At 35.2% G+C, this 16215-nt stretch overlaps 1 protein-coding gene across 1 annotated transcript; it reads right to left on the bottom strand.

Annotated features, from left to right (window-relative positions):
* Positions 1 to 1246: 1246 nt before the first annotated feature.
* LOC128245697 (DNA polymerase eta-like) lies at positions 1247 to 15279 on the bottom strand. The gene is made up of 11 exons (XM_052963921.1): positions 15121 to 15279; positions 11363 to 11505; positions 8961 to 9095; positions 7650 to 7843; positions 6712 to 6875; positions 6210 to 6313; positions 5651 to 5770; positions 5191 to 5314; positions 4158 to 4223; positions 3553 to 3725; positions 1247 to 3291 (listed from the first exon to the last, which is right to left on the bottom strand). The coding sequence occupies exons 2-11, from the start codon at positions 11485 to 11487 to the stop codon at positions 1773 to 1775; spliced, it is 2724 nt and encodes a 907-aa protein (XP_052819881.1). The 5' UTR covers positions 11488 to 11505; positions 15121 to 15279; the 3' UTR covers positions 1247 to 1772.
* Positions 15280 to 16215: the final 936 nt, after the last annotated feature.

Below are 16215 nucleotides of genomic sequence, written 5' to 3'. Positions count from 1 at the left end.
TCAGTGAGCTTATATTTCATGTACCAGACTTGAAATAAAGATTCCTGTATCTAGGGTCATATCAATCATTCGTCTAGACGTGCCGGCCAGAGAAACAGAAGGGAAATGACCAGAGACAGACAGATGGTTACATAGAAATATTTGCAGAGGCATAGACCCATTAGACTGTATCACAATTAGTGGAAGATACTCATAACAAAGGGGGGGGGGCAAGATGGCCCTCACCTGATTGGACAAAGGGTTCATAAGTAACTGATCGCCCAAAATACTGGACGCTGCTTGCCCAAACACTATAGAAACAAAAACTCTTACAATATTTAAGTTTGATATGTATACCATGTCATAAAAGAGCACATTGAAACTGTTCATGTAGTTGATAAATTCAATTAATGTAAAACAAAAAAAATAATTATAAAAAAAAGAAGAAAAAACATCTATAAATTTATAAAAGGGTCATCTAAGGAGTATTTCTTTGTAATCTGGCCAATGGTATTTCTGAAGAAAAGATTTTTAAAGTTTTCCATATTGACATATAGTGAAAACTAGCCCCGCCTCTAGCTTCCATGTTTTTTATGAATCAACATGGCATTAAGGAATTTGACAGAGGGTCACATAAGGAACACTACAGTCAAATTATTTTGATATTGTGCCAAGAGTTTCTGAAGAGAAGATTTTCAATATAAACACAGTGTGAAGAAGCCCGGCCCCCTGATTGCCATGTCTTTTTTCAAATCAACATGGGGTAAAGGAATCTAATAAAGGATCAACGAAGGAACATTTCCCTGAGATTACCATATTTTAAAATCAGGTATAGACATATAATGAAAAGTAGCCCCACCTATGGCGGCCATGCTTTTTTAAGAATCAACATGGCATGAAGGAATTTGAAACAGGGAGCATTCTGAGAAATTATGTTAACATCCGGCCAGTGGTTTCTAGAGAAAGGATTTCAAGTTTGTTTGTTTTCAGGTTGCCATGGCAACCTGAGTTCTGCATGGAACAACTTTTATTGAAGAAATCTGGAAGAGGACCACCCAAGGAACATTCTCACAAAGTTTGGTTAAACTTTCCCCAGTTGTTTAGGAGGAGAAGTTGTTTGAAGGAAAATGTTGACAATGGACAGACAGATGGACAGACAATCACCCTATCACAGTAGCTCACGCTAAGCACTTTGTGCTCAGGTAGGCTAAAAAAACATTTTTATCCAAGCGTAAAAATATATCAATTTATTATGTATAGACTCAATGTTATATCAGTATGCAATGTTGTTTTGATAGCACTGTATCACAGAGTTCCAGATAAGGAGCTCAACTAATAAATATGCATTTAAATTATAAAACACAATTGACTTACTTTAGAACCTATGCGTTATCAACAAGCATTGGACATAGTGAAATTTGCCTTCGTTTTGTTTGGCATTTGTAACAGCATGTAGACTATAAAGCCATTAGGGTCTTTGAGAGATGAGAGCAACAAATTCAAGACGGTGTTCACTTCACTTGACATTACCGTATCCTATATTATAGTTTTTAAGGAAAGTTCATTGTCTAAGTTTTTTTTAAATTTTTTAGCAACTGGTTTAGCTATAACTATCTACTATTTCCTATCATGAAATAATACCTAAAACAGACTTTTACATTCCTTTTGATATTTGTTGATAAAATATCTTCATTGAAAAATACTTTTGACACTTCAATAACTACTCTTAGAAAAAATCTGGGTGTAAAATTCCCTTATCCCTAATACCTTATCTGGAGCTCTGGTATCATATTTCAATTGTGTTTTACAAAAAATGAATCCAATTTTCCCTGATTCGCAGCATTGCTCGTCCTTTTTGCTTTCTTTGTGACATTTTGAGAAGCCTGATCAGATTTTCTCTTGCCATTGTTTTGAACATTTGTTTTGCTAGGTAACACCAGTCTGTCAGAAGTATTCAAGTCTTTTTGTAGTTCCAGAGCAAAGTGAAAATCCATGTGTTCTGGCATCTCCCACACCGAGATCTTCATACTGCACTTTTCACATTGCACATAATCGGCATCACAAACAGACACATTTGTCAGTCCTGCTGCAACTCCATAATCATTTGTCAGACCTGCTGCGACTCTATCAACATTTGCCAGACCTGCTGTGACCCCATTACCATTTGTCAGACCTGCTGCTACTCTATCACCATATGTCAGACCTGCTGTGACTCTATCACCATATGTCAGACCTGCTGTGACTCTATCACCATTTGTCAAACCTGCTGTGACTCTATCAAAATATGTTGAACTGGCTTTGAATCTATCACCATTTGTCAGACCTGCTGCAACTCCATCACCATTTGTCAGACCTGCTGCAACTCCATCACCATTTGACAGACCTGCTTCAACTCCATCACCATTTGTCAGACCTGCTGCAACTCCATCACCATTTGTCAGACCTGCTTCAACTCCATCACCATTTGTCAGACCTGCTTCAACTCCATCACCATTTGTCAGACCTGCTTCAACTCCATCACCATTTGTCAGACCTGCTTCAACTCTATCACAGTATGTCGAACTGGCTTTGAATCTATCACGATTGTCAGCTCCCAAAGTGTCAGTTAATGGATTAGTCAAACCTATTCCACCACAATCATCCAATATAGTAACTACAGATTCTTCAATGTCAGCTTGTTGTGAAGTTATACTTTTGTCCTGCGAATTCTCGCTAAACAAGTATTTGTTTCTTTGTGTTCCAGTTTTCTGAACACTTTCATTAGTTTTTAGTTTTTCAACATTACTTTTTTGTTTAATGTCATCACCACAAGGCTGTAAAGCTATTGAAAGTCCCAGTTGTTTTCTCTTGAAAAATGACTTAATAGAGTTTGAACTATCACTTGTACACTTGTTGTTTATTTTCTTATCACTAACATGGGAAATTTCAGTATCGGCTTGATCAGAGCCTGGAGTATCTACTATTCCGGTTGAACATTTACTTTCAACAAAAAGTTCACAGTTTTCTGTGGAATCTTTCTGATTCACAGTTTTGAAGAAGTTATTTATATTCCCATGATCAGAATAGGCCTTCTTAAATGAAGTTTTTTGACTCGCAAAGTCAAAATCACAGACCTGTGACATACAAGTGGTTTGACTAGGCTGGTCCACATTTATTGCCTGCGAAGATAACAACTCTGGTCCTGTACCCTGTGTAGTTTGAGATGCCATTTTCTCTGTCCGGGCAAACATGTCACCTATGGTGGTTGTGCTACAGCTGTTGTCATCCTGGAACTTCCCAGCTGATAAGCCTAGACAGATGATGGGTGGATACCTACACAAACAGAAAAAGCATTGAAAAAATCTTGCTTTTTTGTCAACTATCTTTAATATTATTGTATAATGGGTTTCCTTCCAGAAGTTAAGTGGCTTGTAAAGCACTGCCACCTACTTAAGTACCATTGCTTCATAGTTGGGCATCTTTACTGCATATTCGAATGCCATTGCTACATATCTATTGCTACATATTCCCATACTAGTCCCTTGCCCATTTTATAATGAAGTGTTTATCATTACACAAAACAATAAGACATACCAAGCAGCTTGGTGAGGAGGACAGCTGTTGAACTGCTTTACCAGGGCAAAAGCGTCTTCTGTGAACTTCAGGGCGTCGTATCGCATGAGGGCACAAACTCGGGAGGCAGACTGGGGCTTTGGTTTGGCCTCGTATCGCACTGACAGGGTTAATGTCCGTGCTGTTCGCTTGTTCTGCAGTAATGGTTATGTTGAATAATAACGCACAATAAACTTTGCTTAAAACTATCTCCTCACTACATTCATAAGTTGAATGAGTTTTTCATATCCTTACCGAACAATTTTCTTGTAAAAAAAAAAGTGTGTATATTGATTTGAACAAAGATATATATAATGAACAAACAATTATCATAAGTAATCAGTTATATTATTATTAAAATAATAAAAATATTACTTATTATATTTCTAAAAAATAAAAATAGTAATAATAATAAAAATAAATTAATTTTGCATAAAGAAATGTTGATTCTTTTAAACAAAAGTTCTAATTCATTAAGACAATAAATGAACATAAAACACTTAAACATAAAGTTATTTGTCATTTTTTCAAATTGATTGTCATTATACATTTCAGTATATCAATCAGTACATTTGTTAAGGTTATACATTTTGCTTGTCTTTCTTCAGCCTCTCCTCCACTTCCTTGGCAAGCTCAGACAACCAGAAGTTCACCTGAAAGTGACAAAAACTAATTGAAAAGTAAATAACAATCAACCAGCGTACATATAAGCTTATTATTTCATCGAGTCATTAGAAATAATGTTAATATTGTATGCTTGATGACCTCAATATCATTACGTATCATCTGTAAGGGCATTGCTTAATGATAACTAACATTAATCAATGACTGAAAAAGCATTACACATAAAGTTATTACAGTTTGTAATTTTGTTCCTAATTACAACTCGGGGTTATTATTATTTATATTATTTTAACTGACAAGTCTTTATATCAGAATTATCAATATATGGAAGTGGTAGGTAGAAATATGCATCAGAGGGATATCAATAATGTTGTTTTATTTATAAAGATCTCTATTATTAAAATGTTAATTCATTTCTGGTTGTCAAAATTGCAAAGGCATAGCATGCCAAGGCCGACAATGCTGGATAATTATCGTTTTAATTCATGGTAAAACATGAAAGAAAATGACCAAGAGAGAAACAATGAAGAAACTAAGCGCACAGTTTATATATGATTCACTAATAGTAGTACATTGTTTTAAGTTATCACGGTAAGAAAGATATACCGCAACACTTTTTATACAACAATACCCTCCCTTGCTATGACCAATTTTGCAATCCCTCAATAAGTTTAGGTTGAACAATTTCAATAAGTAAACAACCAGCTACTCCTATTTCTTCACAGATTCACGATTGCAACATGTGTTCCAAGTTTCACTTGGATACCTGGGACATTTTTGAGTTATGGCCAAGGTTAAACGGTTTTGCAGGCCAAACTCTACAATGACACCAAGGCTATAACAATACCTCAACTTTTTCTTTGAAAACAGACAAGCTAAAAATCTTCATTGGTTTAATGTTCTATATAAGATTATTTAATTAAGTCTAACTTAAAGGAACTGAAAAAAAGATGTCCTTATATAAAAGTATGATTCAATTATAAGAAAAATTCCTACCTTCTCTCGAGTGTCCAGGCAGTTTTTCCCTGTGAAGTTCTTACTACAGCCGACAGACTTGGGTAGCTGTCGTGCTGAGACAGGCTCGTTGTCAAAACCTCGGCACATGTTGTACAGCCACGTTCTGTGGGCAACAGAGCATGTACATATACAGGTTAATATGGACAAATAAATGCTTACATTTTATTCACACTCCTTGCAAGACAGAGTTAATTTTACAGTTGACATCCACCTGTTATATAGCTTTTACATGTAGGGATCAGACACCACAGCTAAACATTCCAGGGAAAATCCAGTAGATACATTGTATTCCATCTACGATGATTTTCACCAGATCTTTATTTAACTTATATACTACATTATTCTCAAATAAATCATATCCCACTTGCAAAATGAATCACTTTCACTATCACATTTTAATATGTTGTCATGAAAACAATCTGACTACTTCACATATTACCCATTTTTCTCCCCTAGAAACTGCTGTAAAGCCTTCTCAGAGAACGGCACGAGGTCAGCCATGTTTTCCACTTGCAGGTGTTCCATAACCTGAACTCCCAGCTTTCCTCCCAAGCTACGACTGGAATGGACAATCATGATATATATATATATTTCTTTATATATGTATATATTATGTTCTTTGATTAAAACTTAGGCCCTAAAAAAATATTTTTGTTGTTTCGATATATTTTAATATTAAAACAAGGACAGGTTAACCAATAACCAACTGTCTCAAATTTGTTGGATTTATTGCACATAACAGGTACAAATGAAAATAATACATACTTTTAAGTTTTACTACACATATTTACTGTATAAACACTGGTGTTGTCAAGTGTTTTGAAATTTTTAATAACACCAATTTTTAACTATGCAGAGAGCGTTTGACACCCACTGGGATATTTTGTTTTTGTTTTGTTTTTTGGGGGATTTGGAAAAGTGACATTTTCATTTATGATTCTGAAAGAAACACCCTCTACAAGAAAGTAATTTGACGAAAACTACCTGGTATGGCTTACATTTTTCTGATAGGCAATGTTATGAACAGGTTTTGAACCTCCGAGTGTGGCAAAATTGTCTGCTTGTTAGGTTTATGGAACCCACACGCTAGCTTGGACAAAATCTGAAACCAATAAATATAAAAGGGTTTAATTATGGATTCCACATAAGGGATAAAACAATGATTGAGTACTGTCAAAAATCTGTCATTAACTTCCAAAATTGGCAGTAACAGATTCAGGATTGTTGTTCTGTTTTTAATCCCTACTTAGGCTGCTACACATGTCCGTAAGTTCTAACTGTTTGAACAACCTTCAATCAACATTTATTTACAAACATGAGGTAGTCCTATGGTACAGTCTGTAAAATGAGCATCTGTGTCAGAGACAGGTACTTTTGTATGAGGCAGTCAGTTTTTGGAAGCCTTACAATACATATCCGAAACAAAACAGCTTCCTCTCATTTTGGATCAAACCCCCTTATCATTTTAAGGTTTGTTCAAGGGGGCTATAAGTTACGCACCTTGTTGTGAGCAATGCCTGCTGAGCACCTGAATCCTGTGTCTTCAAACACAGCCGCCCTCATTTCCTCTGCGATCACTGCACCCACAGCAAGACGCTGGTCATGTACCTCAAGACAGTCAGGATCAAAAGCCTGACCAAGCCAGTCAGACTGATCTTTACCATCTGCAAATATAAAGCTTTCTTCAATAATGATCACTTTTTTCAGACTATGGCTATAAGCTGTAAGTTTTATAACTTAATAACATTAGTTTTAAATATTTTACTTTCAAAATATTTTACTTTCAATTTCATTTCGACAATTTATTGAAAAAGTGTTACTTGACAATTTCAATGATTTTTTTTATCTTTTTGGTGATTTGGATAAAAAAACAGGATTGCATTTTCATATTTAAGCGACCAATGTGTAGTGTCCATGGGACCATCAGTCACAACATTACATACCAGTAGCCTCCACCAGTTCCTTACCCATTTTGTACCTCATGTCTATGAAAATCACATAACAATCATGAATATATACTTCCATAATTATGTAGTAAGCTAGGGTTATAGCTGTAGAGTTATGGAGGGGTGCTGCACACTGTCTTTTTTTGGTAAAACTCATCTGAAGTCATGGAGACCAGCATGTTTAACCTTCTACCTTCATAGAAGACAAGTAAATGCTTTAGATAATCAAATATGTCCTTTGTTTTTATTACAACTTTTAAATTAATTGAGAATACATACAACACATAAAAACAGTAAAAACTTACCGCAGTTTATTACCTCAAAAGAACACAATTCTTAACAGTTTCGATCAAATTCATAAGTTCTTCACATCCCTATACATTGTGCCCTTTTCACCCAGTCCCTCTTCTGCAGCAGCCCATCCTAAAACCTGGCTCAAACCCTATATAAGCAAAGGTTTAAACAATTACTCAAACCTGAGCCTAAACCAACCTTTATCCTTATCATGCCCCACTACATGTGTGTTAGGCAGATCTCCCAGACTGACCGGTCTCTGACCCAGATTGACCATTCGCTTGTTAACTTCATCGGTCAGGTCAATGTACGCCTCGTCTACGCTCGCACGCTCCACACAGTCACTGAAGCGTGACAACACCTCAATAACCTCGGCTCCACCCTCTCTGTACCTGGATTTAGGTAAAATAAATATTAAGGTATTTATTCCATTTCCTATTCCCGAACTTGTCTTAAGAAGAACATGAGGCATTTATGATTTTCAAGTTTTCATCTGGCATTCAATTCTGTTAACCACTTACATGAAAGTAGAATCATCTGAAATGACAGTTTTAGACTCAAATCAAAATTTAAAACAACAACATACCGTACTTATACAAACACTTTCATTTGCCTTCTAGAAAAATTATTTAATAACTAATATTTCTTTTGCATTTTATGACATGTTTGTAATCTTTTTTCACTCATAAAGCCTTGATAGTGAATTAAATTAATTGAAAATGCAACAAGAGCTGTCACAGAGACAGCGCGTACGACTATTCCACCGCTTTGCGGTGTATGGATTGAAAAATTTTGGCGAAACATGCATGGATCACTGTTAGATTAGATTTCAATGCAATACAGGATGTGCTGAGATATTTACATAAATATTTGAGGTGGTACGCAAACTTCAATGTAAATACTAAGTCGAAAAAGGGGCATAATTCTGTCAAAATGCTCAATACAGTGACCTCCTCCTGTGTACAGGTTGGGGGCATGATGGTGAACAAGCATGCGAAGTTTCAAAGCCAGATGTCAAAAGACTTTGAAAATATTTGAGGTGGTACGCAAACTTTAACGTAAATTCTAAGTCGAAAAAGGGGCGTAATTTTGTCAAAATGCTTGATAAACTTACCACTTTCAGTGTACAGGTTGGGGGCATGATGGTGAACAAGTGTGCAGAGTTTCAAAGCCATATGTCAATGGACTTTGAAAATATTCGAGGTGGTACACAAACTTTAACGTAAGTGGTTACGCCAACGCTCGGGTGACTAGGATAGCTCTCCTTATTCTTCGAATAGTCGAGCTAAAAATCTAACACTTAAACACAAAGGTATCACATTGAAAGAATAAATGGAACTGAAATGATCTCAAAATGGCTCTTTCTTAAAGATCTATTTTTAAAATCAATTAAGGCAAAACCACTCTCAATAGTTGCTTATAAAACCTTTTGATCAATATTCAATAATTATAGTATTATGATTGATAATAAAAAAAACATACCAGACAATCAAAAGATAGGTCACTTACTTTGTGAGGTCTGCCTTGCCCCTGACTTGGGGCACCCTTACTAAATTGATGGCCGGACATTTGGCTTTCGCATCATCACCACGCATCTGTCGAGTCACACCGAACGCTCGAGCTTCATAACTGACAGCTATGATGCTGTAAACATATTTACGGACAATTAATAAACATTGTATTACCATTTAATAGTAGAATCAATTACTAGCAATTAATACAAGAGTACTCTTTTTGAAATTTTTTTTTCTAGTTTCTTGGTATACAACCATGTTCTTACCTTTTCCTTTATTAACAGAAGTCAACCAATGTCTTGAACATTGGATTGTATCCAAGATGGATTTTTCATTTAACCAGGTGCAGAGACATGTTAGTTCCTATTGTAAATAAACTTGACTGTATATGTAAAGTTGTTAATATACTGCTTGTTCTTTACCATTAAACACTGGTTATAAGCCTATCCAAAGAGATTTTATTCATATTTATGAGAGAGGAAATATTACCTTATAAAAAACATAAAGCGCTGCAATGCGCAGAAACCAGTTCTTCAATGATTGACAGGAGATCTTCAGCCTGTGTCTGTTTTTTTCTATTTTTAGTAACAGTAACCTTGACCATAGGGACCCCAAAGGCAGTCACATGAAAGGTATCCATAAACTCTCCCTTTAAACCAAGTTTGGTCAAGATATGTGAACCCTGACTTTAGTTATTCAGTTTCAACCATTTTTATATTTTAGTTACAGTGACCTTGACCTTGACCCTAGGGACCCCAAACTCAATCCCATGAAAGGTTTCCATAAACTCTTCCTTTATACCAAGTTTGGTCAAGATATGTCAACACTAACTAAAGTCATTCAGTTTTAACCGTTTATCTATTTTTAGTAACAGTGACCTTGACCTTGACTCTAGGGACTCCAAACACAATCCGATAAAAGGTATCCATAAACTCTTCCTATAGACCAAGTTTGGTCAAGATATGTTGTCCCTGACTCAAGTTATTCAGTTTCAACTGTTTTTCTATTTTCAGTAACAATGACCTTGACCTTGACCCTAAGGACCCCAAACAGAATACCATGAAAGGTATCCATGTCCTTTATACCAAGTTTGGTCAAGATATATGGACCCTTATTAAAGTTACTCAGTTGTAGTGTTTGAAAATAGGACTCCATTTGCTATCGATAATCGAATCGAATTGGACCAAGCAATTCGATTTACTATCAGATAATAATCAAAAGTTCATAATATCAGTAATGAATACTTCGGATCACTAAAATGGTTAAACCTCGAATCAGTACGTGTGCGCTATGGTCATGCCTTTTGCAACAGTAAGTAAATTTCCATAACCTTTTTCTGTCTTTAATATCATAACAACACAGCACATACTTGATAGTTGCACATCAATTGCAATATGATGCACACCGCATTCAGTAAGTTATCTTAGCATTTTATCCATTTAAAACCATATTTAATAGTTGTGAACCAGCTTAACATTCAATACCCTGCTATATTGAACATTTCATTAAAATATCCTAATTCATAAAAATTTCACAATAAAGTAAAATTAGTTAATTACAAACGATACCCAAACAGGTTTCAAATACAGAATGCATCGAGCCGGGATCCCCGGTATTTGCAGGTCAGACCAGACCCACTACACTATAGAGACAGGTTATTGAAAAAGGCAAAAGCAAGTGTTCACATTCACCGCATTTATGTAAGAGAGTGACCTCCCTTGTTAAAATGAACTCAACAAGAATTTACCTGAAAGAAAAAATGACATTTACTCGACTTTTACCACAAAACAAAAAAAATACGTAGTTACCGGAAGTAACATTAGCGACATCGATTTTGGACAACCACTATCGATTGTCGCCGACATAGCATCGTCAGCGACGATTTATCGATTGTACTCGATAATCGTTTCATCACTACTCAGTTGTAATCGTTTTTCTATTTTTAGTAATAGTGACCTTGACCCTAGAGACCCCAAACGCAGTCACATAAAAGGTTTCCATAAACTCTTCCTATAGACCAAGTTTGGTCAAGATATGTCAACCCTAACTAAAGTTATTCAGTTTCAACCATTTTTCCATTTTTAGTAACAGTGACCTTGACCTTGACCCTAGGGATCCCAAACGCAATCCCATAAAAGGTATCCATAAACTCTTCCTATAGAACAAGTTTGGTCAAGATATGTTACCCCTTACGGAAATTATTCAGTTTCATAGGCGAGTTTGACGCCGCCCGGCCACCCTTCAGCACGCCCGCCCTAACAACAACGTTCTTCACTCTAATAACCAGGTTTCACTAAGTGAAAACCTGGTTAAAAACATTCATAAATAATCATTACCAGAATATGATCGGAGTGACTCACTCTTATTAACCTTGTTTACTCAGCAGACAGTACCTACCCTCCTCCTTTCCAGGGGTTATACTGTACCACAGCACACGGCTTGCCTTTCAGACTCGGATTGTATCTCTGTTCTACTTGCACATAGAAACAGTCCATGTCAACAAGGGCAACCACTCTCTCCATCCTTACTGTTCACTCCTCCTAAAATAAAAGGCAAGATAGACTATGTATATATTATCATAGCATCTCTTAGATTCTGGAAAGAGCCCTAACATGTGCTGTATAATAGGCCTTTAGCAATGTTTAGGCTTCGTCTGATTTATAATTACATGTTAGAAACATTGACAGTTCATAGTTTAGCAGATATAATGGTAGCTCATCTTTATTTTGTAGGCGTTTTGGGGCAAACCTGCAGCTTATAACATAACGCATGTCACGTGACATATTATGTTGCAGTGTTCCAATTGGATATTTTAAAGCCATTTATAAAATGCTTATTGTGAGATTTTTGTTATGTATTATAAGTGCTATATCACTCTCTATACGCTCTTCATTGTTCGTTACAAAGATGATTAAATATCTTGATGTGAGTTTTTATTTTCCTTTTTGTCCAAATATTCAGGAATTTCACATTAACATAAGGTAGTCTATTTTAGTGAGTAATATATTTATCGAGGTTTCAATAAAAAGAATGCATTCATTACTGAAAAAAAGCAACAGATATGTAAACAAGAGCTGTCACAGAGACAGTGCGCTCAACTATTCCGCCGCTTTTCATTGAAAGAATTGAAAAGTTTGGGCAAAACATGCATGGATCACTGTATTAAGTCTCAATTCAATACATCAAGTAGTTGGTGAGATATTTACATATGTGCTTACATGCAAAACCTTGACCAGAATGATAAAAGGGCAAAATTTATATTATATGCAAGATAGAGTTATCCAACTTGATTAATCAAGAAGCCAGGACTGGGACTGGGAGCCCTTGTTTAAAGTTTCAATGCAATGCATTATGTATTTGCTGAGATATTGAAATAAATGTGGTAACATGCAAAATTTTAACTTGAATTTATAAGTAAAATAATAAAGGGCCAAAAAAATCTTACTTAATTTAGGAGGTTGAGTGGTTGATTACCATTGTATATAGTCTCAATGCAATATATCAAGTAGTTGCTGGGATATTTACCTATGTGTGCTTACATGCAAAACCTTAACCAGAATGTCTTAAGTCAAATAATAAAGGGCAATTATTTGCATTAAACTGGAAAAATTAAGTAGGTTGGATGGCTGAGTACTATTGTATAAAGTCTCAATGCAATACACCAAGTAGTTGCTGAGATAATAACCTATGTGTGCTTACATGCAAAACCTTAACCAGAATTTCTAAGTCAAAAAACAAAATTTGGGCTGGATTGAGAAATTACTGTATATAAAGACCAGTGGACCCCTTCAGGGGCTAGCATGCTTTTCTCTGGAGAGATCTGTTGACCTTGTTGGCCCTGCACTTTACAAATGGTACCAGCGGTGGGTCCCACATGTTGACATCGGCTGACAACTCCTCGGACTTCCCCACCTCTCTCCAACCAACCTCAACCACGACATACATACCACTTAATCACAATGCAGTATTGAACCCCGGCAAACAAACCACCTTGCATACACTATTGTATGCAATTATGAAAATGGAAGGGGTTCCCCGGTTTGAGTCACCTCCCCCCACTGTTCCTGAAAACAATGTTGCGGTTTAAACGTTGAAGCAACGTTGAAATGAGGTTGAAACAACGTTGAAATGAGGTTGAACCAGCATTGCAGTTTCAACATTGAATAGACGTTGCAGTTAAACCGCTGAAGGGTTAAGGTAAAAACTATAAAGAACACAGTTTTGTTTGGATTACATTTATACAGTATGTACATGTAAATGGTTTAATGAGTTTAAATTTAATACGAGTGATACAAAAGATATAATTTGCCAATGTCTCCTCATCCACTGCCCCATCAACAACGCGATGCACCAACCCTTCTTCATCCATGCTGAAATGTAAAAGATTAGAACAATATATGTAAATAAACCATCCTTTATAAACATAATAGATGCAAAGAAGAGTATTGTTGCCTTCCCACGTAACATATTTGACATAATTTATCATGTGCCTGTATACACAAACACTGGTAAATGAATAATTCAAATACCCCCAAAACTTAACATCAACTTATCTGATTCTTCGGGAATGGGTCCGGTACCACAGAAAAACCCTGCTACAACCAAAAACAAATGGCCATGGTGCATTAGAAATATTTTTTTCATTTTAATATTTCAAAACACAATGCAAGTTCTATAAACTTGACAATTACACATTTAGTAGGATTAATATGTTAAGTAAATGTCAATAAATTGTTCAAGACTAAGAATGAAATCACATTTATACAGGTTTTGTGTGTGATAAGTAGAAATAAAACACATTAACTTCTTGAAAATCTGAAATAAATAGTCTTATAATGTACAAATATAAGTATATCTTTTTGCCTCACATTATATGGTAGGTGCATGTTTTACTGATTGCTGAAATACTTGCAACTATCGTAGGTCAATTAGACATTTAATACTAATCAAATTATTCATTTTAACATACATTTAATAAACATATATTTATCCATTTTAAAATCATTTGAAATTAATATTAAATACAACTATCCCATGTTTTTACATTTGTTTACTCCCTTAGAAAAAGAAGATGTATATTAGGAACATTTTTCACCATAATTTGAACAATGGAAATCGTATCCAAAATCCCGTCGGGTCCGAAATGCATGATTTTCAACAAATAATTTGTTCGAAAACATAATTTTTTGACATTTTGTAAATAAATACCAAACATACTTACTCGAATGGAACCTACTGTCACTTCCCACACGTAGTTAGCTTGAACTAATGGAATTTACGATAATTTTAAAGCTCTGCTGTTACTGATGATCTGCACAATCAATATCTTTTGAAAACTGACCGTAACTACCCAATACACAAGGGGCGCAACTCGTTTCAAACTTTCCAATCAGTTTAACTCTGTATTGCGGTAGATGGCCATTCAGCCTTAAAAAAGAAGTCTACTCGTCAAGCATTAATGGCTCTCTATAATGAATGTGGAAATGGTAATATAAACAGAACAGAATATTGATCTATATTTGAATGTCGTGACAACATCAATATGACAACCATTTTTCAACCATCCTCAATATTGAGGTATCGACCGTATTTCAACGTCGAAATGTCAACAATTTTTCAACGTTGAAGCTTCGACGTTGTTTCAATGTTGAAATATTGTTGATCGATGTTGTGACCAATATTCAACTATATTTCAATGTTTGTTGATCGATGTTGTGACCAATATTCAACTATATTTCAATGTTGAAACAACGTTGTGTGCCTGCTGGGCAACAACTACGGCATACAACCCACAAACACAATGAAGTATTAAATCCAGGCGTAAAAACCATGTCGAATACTCTATTTTATAAAATTATGAAAAATTACAGGGTTTTCTGGTTTTCCCAGGTTTTCAGTAATTCCATGGACCCAACAATTTGTGCGTAAAGGATTTGCCATATCAAAAATATTTGTGCGTAAAGGATTTGCCATATCAAAAATAGTGAAATAATCCGTCAACATATATTTGGACTAGCCTATAGACATTCAATTCTTCAAACTCAAGACCTGGGTTAATCCACAATGTTAGAGAATTCGTCGCTATTTTTACCCTGGCCCCATTCACAATAAGGACATACGGTGCCTAAACAGCTAAAATTGGTAAAATCCTTTACCTATCCTCAAGTTCAACTGTTTGATTGATGATTTTTATTTCTGAATGCTTGATACTTTATTAGAAAGTATTAAGTGTATAGGATATACATCAATTTCAAATCGGGGTCATCGCGGTAGAAAATGCATAAAAACTAAATAAAAATTCAATTTCGCCGCCATTGCTGTTTACATAACTTCTGGATTCTTGTTATGTACAGTGGATTTCATTGGTTCACCGAATCAGTCACCCTCCAATAACAGTTGATTTTTCTTCTGTCTTCAAAACTAAACCGTATGATCTGAAAGGCTACAGAACAATTCTATATAATATACAACGTAGAACAAAATACTCAGTGATTTACCTTTACAAATAATATAGCTTCGAGCGGGTATCGGAGATTTCTGTGCACTGGAGTTCGGCAATTTACACCAGATGACTTTACTGGTATGTTGACGCGAAGTTAACGCGAAGGAATATTTTCCATCCTAGTTTGATTTTTTTAGTAAAAGGCATTCACTCAATAAATCAAAGCCCTGAATTATTCGAATGCTTACACTCAATGACAAAATGGAGCATTCACGCGGTTGACACATTTTTAAAAAAGAGAGCACTTATTTGATCTTTCGATGGTGTTTCTTCATCGGTCCCTAGACTTACCGAAACGATTATTTACCGAAAGACGCATGAAAGTTACCGAAAGACGCCTTCTAATGCATTTATTTTATTGTTTCTATATTAATATTATACAAATACATTACCGTACCAAATTTGAGAGAAAAATATTAAAATATAATGATGTAATAGGCAGTTGAAATTTCAGTGTTCGAGATCGAATTCCGCGTGCCGACTCGCTAACCGAAAGACAGATAAAAGCTTCCAAAATAATCAATTATTCCAATTAATGATGATCTCATAATATTCATATAACTAAAACACACTCATAAAAATGAAATGTTCATGAAAATATTTAATTATTGTTCAATTGAATAAAGACAATATGTCAGTGAAATAGTTGTCTCCCTTCGCCAACCGAAAGACGATTTAACGCAGGTAAAAATAACTTATTAGTTGTTGTATTATGAATTTGGATTCAAATAATAGCATTTATATTCTT

The sequence above is a fragment of the Mya arenaria genome, chromosome 9 (assembly GCF_026914265.1).
Source record: "Mya arenaria isolate MELC-2E11 chromosome 9, ASM2691426v1".
Classification (NCBI taxonomy): domain Eukaryota; kingdom Metazoa; phylum Mollusca; class Bivalvia; order Myida; family Myidae; genus Mya; species Mya arenaria.
This window is presented reverse-complemented; position numbering and strand designations above follow the sequence as displayed.